Source organism: Natrix helvetica, assembly GCF_964273705.1.
Source record: "Natrix helvetica genome assembly, chromosome: 2".
Lineage (NCBI taxonomy): Eukaryota > Metazoa > Chordata > Lepidosauria > Squamata > Natricidae > Natrix > Natrix helvetica.
Genome location: NC_138552.1, coordinates 230510281 through 230529733, shown reverse-complemented (window position 1 = coordinate 230529733; position 19453 = coordinate 230510281). Strand labels below are relative to the sequence as shown.

The 19453-nt window shown below is 40.6% G+C and overlaps 1 protein-coding gene across 1 annotated transcript; it reads right to left on the bottom strand.

The window, feature by feature from the left end:
- Window positions 1-1617: 1617 nt before the first annotated feature.
- HSP90AB1 (heat shock protein 90 alpha family class B member 1) lies at window positions 1618-18549 on the bottom strand. The gene is made up of 12 exons (XM_081943564.1): window positions 18391-18549; window positions 16391-16537; window positions 14253-14459; window positions 13105-13264; window positions 12187-12320; window positions 10236-10559; window positions 8669-8834; window positions 5060-5250; window positions 4595-4742; window positions 3352-3620; window positions 2904-3237; window positions 1618-2189 (listed from the first exon to the last, which is right to left on the bottom strand). Exons 2-12 carry the CDS (start codon window positions 16535-16537, stop codon window positions 2080-2082), a joined length of 2190 nt encoding a protein of 729 aa, XP_081799690.1. The 5' UTR covers window positions 18391-18549; the 3' UTR covers window positions 1618-2079.
- Between the last annotated feature and the right edge of the window lie 904 nt (window positions 18550-19453).

Genomic DNA, 19453 nt, shown 5'->3' with positions numbered 1-19453 from the left:
GAAAATATTACGAACGAATGTGACTTGCAGGTCAAAGTTTAATGCTTGTGGAATTGTGATTGTAGCCTTTGGAGTAATATCTAAAGGACTCCCTCAAGATCCAAAAGTATTGAATTTATTGGACCTGAACATTCTAATTTTACTCAAAGCCCCATTCTGCTTGGAACTATCTATATTCTTAGGCCCTCATCTTAATAATTCTTAGGTCCTTAAGTTTTCATCTGTCTTAGACTACCCACATATAGTGAAAACTGAAGAATCAAGATGCCCCATGGAAATAAAATAGGTCAAAAATATGGGTGAAGATCACTACATTACAAATATCTTGAGTATTCTTCAAACTGACAAACATTAAGCATACTGAAGTCAAGAAGAAGGTTACAAGTGAATTCATCATGAGAATCCAAACTCATTGGAGGAAATACCATTAAGGCAATTATCACCTGGACAATTCCAGTCATTAGAAAAAAATCAGCTGGAATAATAGATTGGACACAAGCAGAACTAAAAGCCCTGAATAGGAAGACAAGAAAAATAATGCGAATAAATTATGCCCTTCATCCATGCAGTGAAGTTAGATTACTTGCCAAGGACAATAGTTGGGCATGGAATGTTGCAAGTACACCAGATGGTTGAAAAAGAAAGTAGTGCATTGGAAGAAAATTTGAACACTGAAAAAGATGCATTGAAGCTAGTACACCATGAAGGCTGACTGAATACCAAAGAGACTAAACTAGATTAGAAGAAAGATCAAATTAAGAATAGTGAAAGAGACATGGTAAGGTAAAGTATTACATGGCCAATACATTTAAAAAGTAGCAAAGCAAATGACAAGACCAGGTAATGGCTAAAAGCAGTTATGATGAAGAAACAGGCTAATTAATTCTGGCTTTACAAAACCAAGCCTTAAGCAGAAATGCATGCAATGCCAGAATTAAGAAGACACCAATGCTACCTCCACAAAAATGCTGAAGAAATAGTGCACCACCTAGTGAGCTGCTACAAGAAAATCACACAAGCTGGCTATAAATAATGGCACGCCAAAGTAGCAACTCCGGTGCATTGGAATGTCTGCAAGAAATCTTATTTTCCTGCAAGGTAGAACTGGTGGGTGCACAAAATAGAAAATGGAAGAAACTATAGTGCTCTGGAATAGAATTCAAGCAGACAAGCATCTGCCACATAACACCCGGGACTTAACAAGCGTTGATAAGGAAAGACACAAAAGTCTTGATAGTGGACAGTGGAGTGGTAATAGGGAACACTGACCTGGAGACAACAAAATAGATCAGAAAGAACTGGAGACAACCATAACAAAGACCTGCAAATAGAAGTAGAAGGACTGGCAAAGCAAAGATTGTACAAAAAGTAATAGATGTCTTGGGTGAAATCACAGAGAGTCTGGAGCAACACATGAACACCATTAGCACTAACAAATCACCATCCATCAACTGCAAAAGGCATCTTTACTTGGAACAGTTTACATCCTGCCACACTACCTTCCAATACCATCAAACAGCATCTGCCCTTCCTAAATTCCTTGGTAACAGTGCCAAATCCAGTCTAAACATCTGGCTGACTGTGCGACTGACCATAATAATGAAATCAACAAGCCCATTTCATTGTAAACCATATTCTTTTTTATTTTAATTCCAGTAGAACAAAACCATACACAATGAACAAGATTGCAAGTCCCTGCTTTCTCAAGACAACAGGCAGCAGCGAGAGATTTAGGGGTGGGGGTGTCTCACTGCTATATTTGAGGGAAGGACATTCTCTGGTGTTTATTTCAGCTATAGTGGGATGGATGTTTGGCGGTCAAGCTAAAACTAGAACAAAATCTTCATGGACAGGGGAGCAAAAACCCTTTGAACAATTACTGACCCTTTCCCCCTAAAGCAGCATTTTTGAACAAGCAGGCAGACCAAATAAATGTGGAAGGCTGCCTGCCATGTTAGTTACCATTTATAAAAGACACAGAGACCATCTTGAGGGTGCAGTTAGCACTGCCAGGGTTCCTGAGCAAGGTGATGGCACAGGGAAAGAGGGAGGCAGGAAAGAGGGAAGATCAGCTCCTCTTTAATCCACCTCCTCCATGCGTGAGGCATCCTCCTCTCCTTCCAGGGGAGGGATCTCTTCAGATACAGTAGAAATGGATTCTTCAACAGGAGCTTCTTCTTCGTCAATTCCTAGGAGAAAAGGATTAAGTATTTTAGGCCATGCCCAATTAGAAATAGTGCTACACATCCATGACCTTAGTATACAAATATACTAAAACTCTAAAGCCCACTATGAATATCTATATGGTTATACAGATATGTTAAGAGATGTGAGTAAACCATATTTACGCATCAGAGTTTATTCTACAATTTAAGCATGAAGGTGGGCAAATGTTTTCTCCTTATTGTAGGTAAGTGCTTTTGTATGTACAGCAATGTGTGTGCATGTGTAATGAATCTGAGGCAGGGCGCTTACTCTTACTGAGTATGTGAACATCTGATATTTCAAACTGCCAGTTTGCATCAGGGCTACAAATATTTTCTTGGTCCTTCAGAGTTTGGTATCTGATTCCAGGCAGTGCTTCATATCTTTAGCCAGCCAACGTGAAAGAATGCAGTGTTATGTGGACCACCCCATGTAGTTTATACTTTACCCTTTCAGGACACATTTCTTCTTGTTTAAAGGTTAATACAAACTTATGGGAAGATTTCCAGGAATACTGTTATCCAAATCAAAAAGGTATGTTTTTGCTGAAGCCAAATATCCACTATTTATTTTGCCAAATATCCACTATTCTGAGGTGAAAACATCAGGGCAAAACACTAATATCGTGAAGCGGTCACTAGGCAAGTTTTCCCTCTTCAGATAAGTATCAAATTCCTGAGGAAATTTTAGCAACTCACCTAATCCCAGCTTGATCATTCTATAGATTCGATTAGAGTGGGTCTGTGGATCATCCAGGGAGAAACCCGAAGAAAGTAATGCTGTCTCAAAGAGAAGTACCACTAGATCCTTGACAGCCTTGTCATTTTTGTCTGCTTCAGCCTTTTGACGCAAAGTCTCTACAATGGGGTGATCAGGATTTATCTCCAGGTGCTTCTTGGCCATCATGTAGCCCATAGTAGAGTTATCTCGTAAAGCCTGGGCCTTCATGATACGTTCCATGTTGGCTGTCCAACCATAGGTGCTGGTAACAATGCAACAGGGGGAAGAGACTAGCCGGTTTGAAACCGTCACCTAGAAAGATAAGCCAAATTGTAAGCCATGGTACTTCAACAATATATGCTGGGGCAACCATAATGACATCAATGCTCTCAACAATAAAAGGCAACAATAACATGATAATCTCACCTTTTCAACCTTCTTCTCCAGTATTTCCTTCATTAATTTGCAAAGATTCTCAAATTTAGATTTGTTCTCTTCCATCTTTTTCTTTTCATCTTCATCTTCTGGCAGTTCCAGGCCTTCCTTGGTGACTGATACTAATGTCTTCCCATCAAACTCCTTCAGTTGTTGAACACTATATTCATCAATGGGCTCCGTCATGTATATCACCTCAAAACCACGCTTTCTCACACGTTCCACAAAGGCAGAATTGGCCACTTGTTCTTTGCTCTCTCCTGCAGTACCAGAGAGGTGGAAGTGGTAAATTTCCAGTTACACATGTGGACCTCCAATAATATCACAGCACAGTTCCCTTTTAGATAATAGCTTCCATAAAAGGGCACACTGTAAGTGTATTGGTTCTCTGGTTATTAAAACCCCCAAATCCTTTGATATTGTAATCAACTGTTCCTATCCTACTATCAGGCAAGGGGGCATTCCAGCTCTTTAATGATGTCAAAGGGTGCATTTCCAAAACTGGTGGTACCAGAAAGCTATGCCAAAAGTATTTCATTTACTTCGCTATTTACTATTTTAACGTATTTCTGTAATATTTATTTGAAATACCCATAGAATCAATAATTCATAATAAAACTGGATGCTGTAGAAGTTTAAAAGGTACTTGTAACTTTAAGCAATACACTGAAACTGTGTGTTCCACTATTGAATAGTGTGAAGACAATATTTCAGCAGAGTAAACCAACTGCAGAAAACCTTAGGATTTCAGAATGCAAATTTCATTTTCTATTAGGTGCATTAATATTGCATTTTTTAATTTGCATGTATTATGTAACATAATTTAAGGAGATTCTGGCAGTGAATCACCATTTTTAAAAATGCATTGAAAACGGAGGTGGTTTTGGAACTTGAATATGGCATATAGAATTTGTAGGAGGATGAAAATATGAATATTCACAAGCCCTTCTCAAAAGCCTACTTCTTTAAACACTTAAATTAAAACTGCTTAGAGATTCAGGTTTCTGCAATCCTACAGTTGATAGAATGAGCCCAGCCCTCCCACGCCACTCCATAAGAGCTAGGGAAGGCAATATTTCAGTAGAGAGGATAATACAATACAGGGTTCCAAAGAACCTAGAAAATTCAATGTAAGTCTTGAAGCTAAGATCAAGAATACGAAGATGGCTGTTCAGGGCAAACAGCTTTCCTGTCATGTGAGATGCTTAGTCAGGGCCAGTGAACTGTCACTCACCTGTGATGTAATAAATGTTCTTCTGATTCTCCTTCATTCGGGACACATACTCTGTGAGAGAATTCATCTCATCTCCAGAGTGAGACGTGTGATAGCGCAAGAGCTCTGAGAGACGTTTCCTGTTGGCAGAATCTTCATGGATCCCCAGCTGAAAGTGAATGAGTTTTTATGTATTTATATATCAGGATTTATACACTCTCCGCCCCCATTTCAACAGGGCAATTTAAACTAAAAAGACAAATCTTGATACCATGCATATCAAAATTTTCATTTAAGTATGGAAATGAACCAAAAACGGTAGGTAGAGATGATTATAAATCATTTTCTTTTTATGGAAGAAACAAAAGGATATTTTTAAAAAACCAATATACCTACCTAAATAGCTTAGCAGTGTGTATGTTTCACAGCTAGCATAGTTCAATAACTAGTTACATTAGGAAACAAACTAAATATATATACTCTCACCTTCAGATTTTTGGAAAAGGCCTCATAGAATTTTTTGTAATTCTCTTTGTCTTCAGCCAACTCTGCAAATAGTTCCAGGCATTTCTTGACAATGTTCTTGCGAATCACTTTGAGAATCTTGCTTTGCTGTAGCATTTCACGAGAGATGTTCAAGGGCAGATCCTCAGAATCTACTACACCTCGAATAAAGTCTATGTTTAGAAGAGAAGTAAATAAAATCAGGGGGTTGGGGAAACAGCTGTGGCAGTGATATAATCTAGATAAGAACAGACTGATTAACATTTTTTACTCATCCTACAATGATTGCAGGATGAAAGAGGATGTGTATAAATACCATGCATATATTTATTATCCCTCCTTCTAAAGTGCACTTTGTTCTTATTTCATGTCTGATCGAGTTGTTAATGCACTGAAGAGCTCTTTCGCATCCAACAATGATGTGCTATAGAAACTTGCAAAGACTTTTTGCTTTGTTCCACCTGGATTTATTGTCAGCTTTCATTCTCCTAGATCCATTCACCTGGACCTATTTCTTCCCAAGGCATTTCCGATATCCTTACAGAGGAAGCCATGCAATGCATTCTGATTGTTCTAAATAACTCCCAGTCTTTCCGATTGGTGGAAGTTTAAAAACATCCTGAATACCCCAACATGTCTTCCTTTCTCCTATAGAGCAAAGCTACTTATGACATTTGTTGCACAGACACGGATACTGGGAAAGGGGTTAGGCCAGACAATTCATCTATCCCATCTCACTAAACATGTTTTTAAACAAAAGGAATTCAGGGATATGAGCCACGGTGGCGCAGTGGTTAGAGTGCAGTACTGCAGGCTACTTCTGCTGATCACTGGCTGCCAGCAGTTTGGCAGATCGAATCTCACCAGGCTCAAGGTTGACTCAGTCTTCGATCCTTCCAAGATGGGTAAAATGAGGACCCAGATTGTTGGGAGCAAATATGCTGACTCTGTAAACCACTTAGAGAGGGCTGTAAAAGCACGGTGAAGCAGTATATAAGTCTAAGTGCTATTGCTATTTATGCTTCACTTTTTTGGAAGAAATAGTGGATAAACAGGAATGTGCAAAGAAAACCAATCTCCTTTTTGTCTCCCTTCAGCTATTGTATTTTTCGGAGTATAAGATGGACATTTTTTCCTCAAAAAAGAGGCTGAAAATCTGGGTGCGTCTTATACATCGAATACAGCATTTTTTGCCTCCCGAAGTCCCGCCCCTTCACCAAAATGGCCGTACAAAGCCTAATGGAGGCTTTCAGAGAGTTCCTGGGGGCTGGGGAGGGAAGAAATGAGCAAAAAATGGGCCATTTTTTACCCCCCAGTAGCACTCTATAAGCCTCCATAAGGCAATGCATGCAATTTTTTTGACAAAAACCAGGCCCGTTTTCATGAAAAACATGCTGTTTTTTGCTCGTTTATGCCTCCCCATCCCCCCAGGAGCACTCTGCAAGCCCCCCCAAGGCTATTTCATGCCTTTTTTAAAAAAAAGAAACGGACCCATTTGCAGAGCGCAACCCCCCTCCCTTTGGAAAGCTCTTTAACTGATTGATGAGAATTACATTGATCAAGTGCTGTGCCAGCAGAAACAAAGTATTAGATGCTGCAGATTGTCAGCAATTTCTTTCTACAGCACATGGATACACCTGGAAACATCTGCTTACCTATCTACTGTATTTCTCTGTCTATCCCTCACCAACTACCTACTTTCTCTCTCTCCCTACCTATCTACTGTATTTCTCTCTATATATATATATGTCTCTCTCTCTATCCCTCTACCTACCTACCTACCTAATGTATTTCTCTCTCTCTCTCTCATCAACCTACCTCCTTTTTTTAAAAAATTGCCTCTTCAAAACCTTGGTACGTCTTATACTCCGAAAAATATGGTAATCAGCCCTCTCCTTGCTCTTGTCAGTTTTATCAGAGGAAAACATGATATATTATAGAGAACTCTGGGCTGGCAGAAGAAGGGAATGCAGTTGAATAGTAGGACATTGGCATTGCTAAACCCAGTTTTTGGATGAACTATCACTGTTACTAAGATGGTCTCCATTTCAGAGTAAAGATGATCCCACAGGTCAAACACAAACGTAACTGCCCAACCTTGTACAGTACAGGTGGTCCTCGACGTACAACTATAATTGAGCCCAAAATTTCTGTTGAGTTTTGCCCCATTTTACGACCTTTCTTATCAGTTGTTCAGTTGTTTAGGGAATTACTGCTGTTGTTAAGTTAGTAACACGGTTGTTAAGTGAATCTGATTTGTTTCCCCACTGATTTGGTTTGCCAGAAGGCCGCAAAAAGTGATCACACGTCCCCGAGTCACTGCAACTGTCACAAATCTGAGTCAAGCATTTGAATTTTGATCACTTGACCATCCACAACATTCATAAGTGTGAAAAATGGACGTCAATTTTTTCAGTGCCATTGTAACTTTGAAGTCATTTAAATGTAAGTTGAGGACTACCTGTAATTGTTTGACAGTTGAGGTGCCTAGTTCTAGTTCTAATCTACTGGGATTACCCAGGTGTAAACCCTATTACCACAAGATGATTTGAGGTGGGGAAGAGGGTTAGTGTGTCATGGGAACTGCAAAAAAAAAAGGGATTAACTGACCTAGGTAATGAACACTTGGGGAAGCTAAACACAGCCCCAAATAGCCACAATGGGTCAAATATTTGAACGCAGTCCAAAGACCAGTTTTCATACCTAGTTCTCCAAGTAAATGAAAAACTTGAGAAAGAATGACTGAAAAAGCAAGCCTTCCTATTATCCCAGGGATCTCCAACCTTGGCAACTTTAAGCCTGGAGGACTCCCAGAATTTCCCAGCCAGCAATGCTCCAGGCTTAAAGTTGCCAAGGTTGGAGACCCTTGTATTACATAACTCATTGCCAGGGCACAATTCCCCAACACACTTTCTGCTGCTCCCGTGGCTGATGTGAAAGTAGGCAGTGATGCCATTAAGTGTCACCAGTGCTTTCTTGGAGCAAAGTCCCACTAGGCCTAGAAAAAATAGAACCTGTGTACGGTTCATTTAATGACCATTCAAAGTTACAATGGCACTGAAAAAAAGCAACTTATGAAATGTTTCACCCCCACAGCCATTTTGTAGCACCCCCATGGCCACCTGATCAAAATTCAGACACTTGGCAACTGGTTCATCTTTATGATGATTATAGTGTCTCAGGGGTCATGTGATCAACTTTTGTGACCTTCAGACAAGAGAAGTCAATGGAAAAGCCAGATTCACTTAGGAATCCTGTTCCTAACTTAACAACAGCAGTGGTTCACTTAACTGTGGCAAGAAAGGAGGTAAAATGGAGCAAAAGTCACTTAGCCACTGTCTCACTTAGCAACAGAAATTTCGAGCTTCATTGTTGTCACAAGTCCTACCTGTATTCCCAAAATGGTGATTTTGAGTCTGATTACTGTCATTGTCTGTTGCCAAAACCAGTTCAGATTGGATTAGTGGGTGACTGAATGAAGCATGTTGTGGAAACAGGAGGATTGTAAATGCAGACTAGTCAGCCAAAGGCTAATTAAGCAGCTTGTCATTCTAGCTGGAAAAAAAAATGCAGGAAGGCTGCAGGACTTACTCAAATATTCTGGGATGAGTTCATCACAGCTGTCCATGATAAAGACCCTCCTGACGTAGAGTTTGATGTTGTTCTTTTTCTTCTTGTTTTCAAAAAGGTCAAATGGGGCCCGACGGGGGATGAAGAGAAGCGCCCGGAACTCCAACTGCCCCTCCACAGAGAAATGCTGGGAAGATTGGGAAGAACCCGTGAGCCCCTGACTAATTTCCAATTGACTAACATCCGCTAAGAAGTGAGCCATCCTTGACCATACAAAAAAACTGTTCTTCCCTTTCTGCAATGTATTTGCTGCTCTGTTCCAAAAATGGTTTTAAGTGGCTTATTAATACCGCAAACATCAGCAAACCACTCATTACCGCAAACATCAGCAAACCATCCCATCCATTAACACCCTCTACGCAATGCAATTATGACAATTACCACCATCATTTCCCAAAGGCTTTCTAGAACAGCCAGCTCTTGGCAGCTTTTTCCTGGATGCCAGCAGGGTTGCTATTGACTTAACCTCGGGCTGGGCGTTCCTCCAAAAGACAGGGGCGCCACTAGAAACAGCATGTGTGTCCCCCCCCCCAATTATGGAAATATGAAGAGACTTGAATGGGGCTCTCCCCAGATCTTGGCAGAAACTGATTCCACAGATATGCAGGTCCTGCATCATGTAAGGTTTTAAAGAACCTGGACTTTGAATTACCCAAAGCTAAATGGAAACCAGCATAGCTCTCTCAATCCAGCCATTAATTGGGCAAATTGAGAAATGACTTCAGCTGTTGCATTCTGGCCTTTGCCCTAAAGTGGGAAGATATTTGTGGGAAAATCTCCTGAAATTATGAGTTTTGAAATGAACTTGTGTCAGAAAAAAAATCCTTGTACGCTAGCAGAAAACTCCCAACTCTTCCTGAAGGTCAGAAAAGGACAGAATCTTGTTCAAATACAGAAAGTGACAGACCTCATTTTCAATATTATCTTCTAAATTTGACTTTAACGGGGCAAAGCAAGCAAAAGAAAGAGGAAGTCTCATTCTCTCCTCCGCCCACACTTGCTAAATATGCTAAATATCACCTTACGGAAAAACTGACACGAGGGACAATAACGTGCACGGTGTGGTGCAGTTCCCATTATTTCCATTTACCTAATCTTGAGCCAGGGTCTTATATTTATTGGTTATTTTTCATGCCAGGTGTGAACAGAAGTACTGGGGCGGGGGGTTCCCTTCGCAGGGTGAACTGTCTTTAACAGTTTCATCACGAAACAACTAGCCAGCAGTTAAGGAACACCTTGAAATATTCTCTGCTGCAAGAGTCAGAGAAAGCAGATGCAAGAAAAAAAGAAGCTAAAAGTTGTGTATTGGTGAGAGCTGCCTTAATGGGGAAAAAATGTGAAAGATATTCTGTAACAAGCAAAACAATGTATTCAGGGCTCTAACCAGGCAATTGTAAACAGTAACATTAAGCATGGTCAGTTCTAAAGAAGCCCAGCAGCTGCCATTTGGACCTCTTTCTGCTGACTGCAAAAGTCAGACGGATCTCCAGATCAGTTCTCCCTCTCATCGCCCCAGTCACTCACTCACCTTGACTGCCAAGTGGTCTTCCCAGTCATTAGTGAGGCTCTTGTAGAACTCGCCGTATTCCTCCTGGGTGATATCATCAGGATTGCGGGTCCAGATGGGCTTGGTCTTGTTCAGCTCTTCTTGGTCAATATACTTCTCTTTGATCTTCTTGGTCTTCTTTTTGCTCTTGCCGCTTTCCTCCTCCTCCTCATCTGAACCCACATCCTCAATCTTGGGCTTCTCTTCATCTTTGGGGGCTTCTTCTTCCTCCTCCTTCTCAGCTTTCTTCTCCTCTTCCTCCTCAGCCTCATCGTCGCTGATCTCCTTGTCCCGCTCCTTTTCCAGCTACAAAGGCAAGGAAAGGCGTTACTAAGGTCTGCCGGATAACATAAAGGACTGGCAGATACAGCCTCCTTCCCATCAAGTCTACTGCAAGCGCTCAGAAAATGAGGCAAGTCCTTTCCTTAGGACAGTTCAGGAGCTCCAAGCTTGTTTTCTAAGAGATCTTTGAGGATTTCTGCTGCCTGTTTTAAAGTGTGCGAGTCCAACTTTGGATTAAAGACAAAAAAAAAAAAAAAAAACCAATGCTTTTGAGCGCTTGAGTGTTAACACCTGTCTGCAACTTCATGAAGTAGCATACCTTTTACCCTTCTTTATTTGCCATTAAACCCAAGCACAGTTTTTAATACATTTCTACTGTAGCTTTTCAGAACAATTGGGAATGGATAACGTATAAGTAGTCCTCGACTTACAACAATTCAGTGACTATATAAAGTTACAACGGCACGGAAAGAAAATGACTTTTGACCATTGTTCCCACTTATGACTGTGGCCACCTGATTTACATTCGGATGCTTGACAACTGACTCACATTTACGACCATTGCTGTATCCCAAGGTCATGTGATCGACCTTTTGCGACCTTCTGACAAGCAAAGTCAATGGGGAAACCAGATTCACTTAACAACCGGGTTACTAATTTAAGAACTGCAGTGATTCACTTACAAATCTGGTGAGAAGTCAGAAAATGGAGCAAACTCACTTAAGAAATTTCTCACTTAACAACATATATTTTGAGCTTAATTGTGGTTGTAAGTAGAGGACCAGGGTGATTCTGAGTCATCCAGGTCATGGTTGTCCCAAAGGTGCTTTTATGATGCATTAATTCTATTTATGGTGTATTAATTAAAATAAAAGACTTCATCACAGGCAAAATAATTCTGTTACAAAATCAGGCAAGATGCTCTGGAAAGAGTATGTGTGGGATGACAACACATGCATGATGACATCACTGTGTGTATGCCATCGTTTTGACTTCATCGGGTTTGTTATAATGTTGGCCATATTTGAGTAAATCTGGAAATGTCACATTTACCCACCAGGTATCAGAGTTAAACCTGTCCAAGCTCAAAAAACATATCTTATACTTGTCTGAATCCATTTGCTTGTTAGAAACAGGCAAGCTAAGTGCCGATCAAATGATTGTTAAGTCAAGGACTACCTGTAACTCTTTGCATTAGCATTAGGATGCCTCTTCAAACTTTAGCCAAAACCTCTCTCTCTCCAATTCTCACCCATTGTTTCTACTTCTGTTTTTTTTAGAAAAAGAGTGACTAAATCTGCTTGCTCTGTGTGCAGGACAACCCTTCAGATATTTAAAGACCATTACCCCCCTTTCCTCCAGGCAAAACTCTTCAACTGTTTTTCAAAAAACATGGTTGAAAAGACCTTTCACAATTCTGATCACCCTCCCCAAGATTAATCAATGTTCTTCTTGTACTGACTTACTTTCAAAACATGTTTTGGGAATGTGGTGAAACCCAAATGCTACCAGGGGAAAAAAGAGATTCCCAACCTTGGGAGTATTCAGAAAGTTATTTCCCCAGAAGCAGGAATGTGAAATTGGCTGTAGTTAAAGAGCTAAAAGCAGCAATTATTATTTATTATCAGACCTGTTGCTCCCCAATACGTACATAGAGGGTGATGGGGTATCCGATGAACTGTGAGTGCTTCTTCACAACTTCCTTGATACGGCGTTCCTCCAGATATTCTGTCTGATCATCCTTTAGGTACAAGATCACTTTGGTGCCTCGGCCAATTGGTTCACCTAGAACAGGGGCAGAGAGCCATTTTACTAGGGCTAGATACTGCATTGAGTTTTGAGGCCTGTGCTATTTCCTCTGAATCTAAATTGAAAAATCCAGGTCAGAACTTAAAAAATGGGAGTGTTTCTAACAAAAGTCAACATTACAATTTGCACCAAAGTTTCCCCTCCTGTCAAATATATGCACTGCCAAGTATAACCTTCTAGAAATATAGTCTGTATTTTAAAAGAAATCTTCCTAAAAAGCACAATATTGCCTAGGGGAGAAAATGCTGCTGCTGCAAAAAAAGAAATTAACATTGGAAATGTAAAAGAAAAAAGAGGAGTAAAGGTATCCAATGAAATGTATGGTAATTTCTGGGGGAGATTTGAAGATTTCAGTTACAGGTATGTCCCGCCATGCTAATAAGCAAGGCATGGTGTCACCGCATCGTATCCAATAAGATACAGGAAAAAGTTGTGTCTTCAGTTCAGGTATACCCATTTTAATCTAGTAATGATGTGGAATCATGAATATCACTTTATGCATTAAGTTTGTCTTAAGGACAATAAAAATGTAGCTCGACCATTTTTTAAAATATTAAAAATATCCCACCATCTAATGTTGACCACTCCATCCCTGTTCCTTAGCGGTCCTGGAACCAGAATGAATGGTGCAGCAAGTAATGAACAGGCTGCCATAATCTGCCTGCTACTTTGGAGCAACTAAAAACCCTGGTTCAACCTCCTCCTCCTCCCGCATCACTCTTTATATACATGGCAAATGTTTGGCAAAAGCACTACGTACCATGATCAACCCGGACAGTGAAGGAGCCTCCTGCAGATGACTCCCAAGCATATTGCTCATCATCATTGTGCTTGGAGATGACCACAACCTTCTCGGCCACAAGGTAAGCAGAGTAAAATCCCACACCAAACTGCCCAATCATGGAGATGTCTGCGCCAGCCTAAAAAACAAGGGATGCAACATGTATAACAGGCAACAGTAACTTCTACCATACCAGATTACAAACATGGGCTTTGATATAGCAGCAAAAGCATGTTTTATCCATAGGAAATTCAGCTCAGCTACACCTTATGGTAAATTTAGCATCGCCAAGTAAGAGTGGGGTATAATTCCAACTACATCTTATGCATATAGAAAGTACATCTTGGACATAGGATTCCATATCCTGTAATGTTTGGTTTTGATTTTATTTATTCAATTTGCATAGCCACCTTCTTCACATACATGACCCTGGGCAGCTGATACCCCTATAACTATTTCACAGACTCCATGCCACTACTAAATTCTTAGGTCATGCCTTATTTATTTTTAAGGCAAGTTTCCTGGAAATGCCTTGGTCAGGTTTTCAAGTACACGGACAAGACAAGCAGTGTCTCAGTCAGTCAAAGGGATCCAAGAACGCCTTTCCAGTAGAATAAATCAGGTCCATGATGTTATTTTGCTTAAGGTGAATTAGCTTATTCACTTTTTTTTGTTAGTATTCAAGACTCCTATTTTGATGCTCCTGCTAGTTTCAGCAAATGCCCTTCTCCACATAGTCAGTTCCTATCTACAGAAGATACATCCATCACCAAAGGAATTCAGCTGATCACCAAGTTTGAAGTTATACATTTTAAAACTCCAATTCCTTTTATCAGGTTGGAATCAGGGCAACTAAATGAAGCTGAGCATTTATTGGCCCTTCCTCACACCTATGCAGAGTTTGCAGCAGATATTTTCTCTTTGTGCCTGATAGAGAAACATCTGTCACTGCTAGGATTGGACTCTCAACCTTCCATGTGGGAGGCATCTTCACCTCTAGATCAAGTGCTACTCAATTTTGAGGATATACATATTTATGACAAATTGACCACATTATGAAAGAACTTTGATGTCAGAACTTCATAGCCAAGAGAAGACCCTAAGCATTACCAATTGAACCCACTCACCTGCAATGCTTCCATGAAGGCTTTTGTGCCAGACTTGGCAATAGTGCCCAGATTGTTAACAAGGTCTGCCTTTGTCATTCCAATGCCAGTGTCCACCAGCGTAAGGGTACGGTCATGAGGATTGGGGATGATATCTATTTTCAACTCCTTGCCACTTTCCAGCTTTGAAGGATCTGTTAGGCTCTCATAACGGATCTTGTCCAAAGCCTAGAAGGTTAAAAATTGTATGTTTTGTGGATTTGTCAAGCTTCAATCATAATTCAAGAATCTATATTACCTCTAGTTTTAAAGAAATGAAGTCCAGGAAACAAAAGATTGGTTTGAAACCTTAAAAAGAAAAAAAAAACCACAAACCTACTCCAAAGCATATGTCTGTTGCGAAGGGCAAAAGGACTCATGTGCATACTCTAGAGAAACTTTCCTGTGAGTAAAAGACATATTTCTTAGTACAATTTTAATTCCCAGTCATAAAGGCAACCCTCTGGATTTAATGGTGCTCATTCTTAGTCGCTGAATATATAATCATAATCTAACTCAGCTTTATTAGGCTCTAGAAACAAAGGGGGAGACCATATTGTTGCTTTCTTGAAAGTAAGACTGATATTCTCCTGTACTTCATAATTTAATCAAAGAATTGATATTTTGCTTTGGTATAACATGGCAAATGCCTCACCTCCTCTTGTATAGTAGAACGGATTAGATGAGCTCAGTGTCAAACAAACAAAAAACATGCATGGACTTGAAATTGTGAAATCTGCAACCATAAAAATGAAGTGATGACCTTGGCTTAAAGGAATTTACCAGGGTTCACCGGTAATTACCACTCAATAAAGCCAGGTTCACATTTACAGGAGCATGGCAGGGAGGGCAGTTAATACACAGCTACTTATAAATCAAAAATAGGAAAGATAGAGGGCAGTCTTAGGTAATATGCGCCTAATGAGCTTGACTTTATATTAAAAGTTGGAAATCGTATTTCAAACAGGAAGGGCTAGAGTAGGCAAGTGGTTACAGCCAAGGTAAAAGTATGCTGACTTAAACGAAAAAGTATTTTAATTAAAATAGGAATATTAAGATTACTCTCCCTGCATTTAATATGGTCGACATTGTAATTCAATAGCAAGCTTTTGAAGCATTCCAGGAACTGCATTCAAGACTTTCAGAGTTCAGATGGGGCATTGATCCTGAAGTTATACAACCTGAGATAAATCAGGGAGGACTAAAATTGAGCCGCCTTGTGGGATTCTTAAGCACATAGCTAGCTACTAATAGGAACAGAACACAGAGACAGATGGACCATTTGTATGATCTTAGCTTTGATTGTATGCCCAGTGGCAGACATTCAGCAACACAGTTGTTCTGTCTTCCATTATACTAAAGCCATGTTTCCTTATGCCTTCACATTACAAAGCATGGAACATTAGGGGGCTCAATTCCGTTACTAAAAGTAACACACCAAATAATTTTTGCAATTATTGTACCTACTATTAACTCTCTTTTCTAGTACTACCAAAGCAAAAACAAATATTAGTGTGCTTACGTTTTAGAAAAAAGTATACAAGAATATGAAACAGCCATGCAAAAGAACTCACAAGAATGACTAACCTATGGCAGAGGAGCAACAGGGAATTCTACTTTCCCTTCTAACATTTGCTTGGTCATTAAGCTGAGCCCAATTGAGGACTAGAACTCTGCACCTTTTCTTACCAAAACCATCATTTGTTTACCTGTAATTTTTTCTACTAATGCCAATTTTTTAGCAATAGTATTGAAATAGAACATGCTTTAAAGAACTAGATTTACTCCTTACATCTGAAGTAATGTTCTTTAATCACATTCACTAATCATTATTTTAAAAAAACTGTTTTGAATTCCATTAATCAAAATATAATATCATGCTATTACAGTTGGGCTTTATACTACGATGTTATCCAGATCACTTGTCATATTTTTTTTCAAACTGGTGTCTTCTACATGGGTTGGATTTAACTCCTATCTCTTGGGACTTCAGGGCAAAGGACTACAAGGAGATGTGATTTAAATTTTAGTTTTACTCAATCCACTCCAAATATTACCAATTTCCCTGCACTCTTGCCTTCTACTTTTCCTCTGCCCTAGCTCCAAGTCTCTATACTCACATCAGAGGCATTGGAAATTATCTCCCGCATAAAGATTTCCTTGTTGGAGTAGAAAGTATTGATGATCAGGGACATAAGCTGGGCGATCTCTGCCTGGAAGGCAAATGTTTCCACATCCTCTTCACCATGCTGGATTTCTTCAGGCATCTGGAAAACAACTCAAGAGTTCACATCCTTTGTAATAGGCATATACCTTTTTACAGAATGCTCAAAGTTGCATCTTATATCGTGGAATTTAACAGCCAACTACCTTGCAAGAGAAATATCTAGCATTGCCTGCCTTTAAGGATGGAGGACTGAAATTAGATAGGCTTGTATCTCAGCCTTAGCTTAATAGCCACAGGTTGCTGAAAATAAAGAAGTGAATGGCTGGGAAGGAGTGGGGCAAACGGCATGCCTTCTTCCTCCTTACCGGGTATACCTATTAAAAAATGAATCCTACTACTAGATGGCAGCAGCTCTCTCCAGCCCAAAACATAACCCTGCTCATTCTCCCATCTCCTCCAGGTCTCTAGAAAATTACTTCTAGTAATGAGCATAGTGCATTTTTAGCTCTGTTACATCTTTACTAAGCCAGAACATCAGAAATCTGAAGTTCCAGATAAAATGTCAGCCCTCCCAGGTAAAACAGAAGGTAATGGGATTAGATAAACTAATTCTACTTTATTGTAAGGCCATATGAACATAATCTGAAAGTACAAACTTCCCACAACCACCTTTTAATTGCTTGAACCTAGGACAATCCTTACTAAATTTCTTTCTGACCATTAAACTACTAAGTTTTATTTTATAACATTTATTTTATTTCCTGCCTCTCTTGTCGGCTTGTTTCCCAATAAGCAGCATCTCTCCCACTCTTTCCCCAAGGTCATCCACACATTCCATTACATCAGCACAGCTTAAATCTAGATTTAGGTTGACTGGCTTCCAATGCATTGTGATTCCTTCATCCTAAATTCCCCCCTCCCCCCCCAAAAAAACCCCAAGGATTTATAGCCAGGATTATTTCCTGGTTTAAAGAGATCAAGGTTCTGAAATGAAGCCTCATAACACGTGTTGCAACGCTACCCTGAGATCCACCTCCGCTTTCTTTTTCCTTTGTTCGTTTGACTCCAATTCTAATCCCGCTGAAATTTCCATGGATATGAACGAAAACAGCAACAATCCCAGCCGTTAGACCCAGATCAAAAATAGATAGATAAATAAAATATACCATCTATCTATCTAATCTATCATTTTTTTGGTCTTATCTATTTTTTGATATCCATCCATCCATCCATGTTGGCATCCAACCTTAATTCAGAGATGCTGCTGTAATGCCAGAAACACACACACACACACACACGTATGTATGTATGTATGTATGTATGTATGTATGTATGGGGCATTAGAGGGGAGTTAAGGCTGGATGCCAACCTATTTGCAACTCGCGTGGGGCAGAAACGAAAGCGGCCCTTTTGCAACGCCGAGGAACGCGGGGTACTCGAGGAAGGCGCAGCGCCAGACGCGGGTTTGGCCCTGCTCGCCAGAAGGCGGATAATCGTAAAGCAAGCAGGTGAGCGGAAGCTAATCCGAGGCTCGACACTCAAGCATGGCAGGCTAGCGCGGTGTGTGCGCGTGTGGAGGTGGGGGGGGGAGCGGGCAGGCAGGCCTGGCGCAGTGCACGCACCGCCACAGCGCTTTGCCCGCCTGGCTAGGCCTCATCCCCCCCCCCCCTCCGCGGCCAGGCCGTGAATTAACCCCAATCGGGCACCCAGGCGAGCCCCGCGAACTGAGAGCCGGGCGTTGGTAAGAGACCCGGAGGCCCATGCGCTCGGCTCGCCCGGGAAGCACGTGGCCCGGGGGACTTGGCCTCCTCGTCGTCGGTTCTTTACTGCGCCAGAGGCGGCAGCGAAGCAGAGAGGAGAGAGAGAGGAGACGAGACTTTCCCAGCCCTTTTCCATGTAGAAACGGGAAGAGAATATTCGACTTTCCATTTCTGGCTGGAGAAGGCCCCTTACTTTGATCGACGGCGGGAGAGACGAGCCTGGAGCACGGCGTGACCTTCCGACAGGGAGAGCGGCGCAGCCCGGAGAGGAACTGTCGTCGTTTCCCTCGGCCCTTTATAGAGGCTGATGCCGAAACCCTTCGGGCCTTTGCTCCATCCGCCTTAAAAGGGCCTCTTCCGAGATCGACAGCACCCTCTGATGGCGCTGTTGCTGTGGGTTGCCTTTGTTCTTCTCGGCTTTGAAATGATGCCATCCCTTATCTAATAATGGAAGAAATCCTTTCATTGGATTGTTAAGGGTTCTTCTAATCTCTTTTGACGACTCTCCCTAGTCGTTTTATACGCTGAAAAGCAAATGTTTCCAAAGCCCACAAAGCATGAATCCATTTGCATCCAAGTATGAAATCTCTATTTATTTATTTTTTCTCTGTTTGGGTGAGTGGTGGATGTATCTGGTGCAAATGCTGGTTTTTTCTGTTGGCACACACTATCCCCACTTTTTATAAGGGCTCGCATTAATAGCTTTTTAAAGTCTAATTTTTATTCTCCTTCAAGTTGCTTTGATTGATGGATTAATAGGTTAACAACACATGTTTTTATTTGAAAATAATATTTAATACATGGGGATGCTTTCCCAGAAAACAAGGCACTTAAAAGCTAGGTTTGTACAACATGCATGCTTACTGGTGTTTAACCCAAATGTTTCAGTTTACATAAATACACTGAACTATAAACTGATTTAATGGACTGGGTTTACCTAAAATACTAAGCTGAAATGTAAGTGACTAGCTTGCATATCCTATGCAAACCCTGTCTTAAGTATTGCAATATATTTTTAAATAATGCCCAAAATGAAATTATAGTGTATTCTTCCTTTATTCTATCCCCCCCAAATGTCTTACATACCACAGAATGTCTCTACAGTATGATTACATGAACAATTCTATGATCTATAATATATAAAATCTACCTGGTATAAAAACATTTGAATTAAAGGGGGGTTATAAATGGAAGCTTTGTTCTAATTTAAGGCAAAAAAATTATGAACCCAACACTGAAGGGATATATGTGGGTTT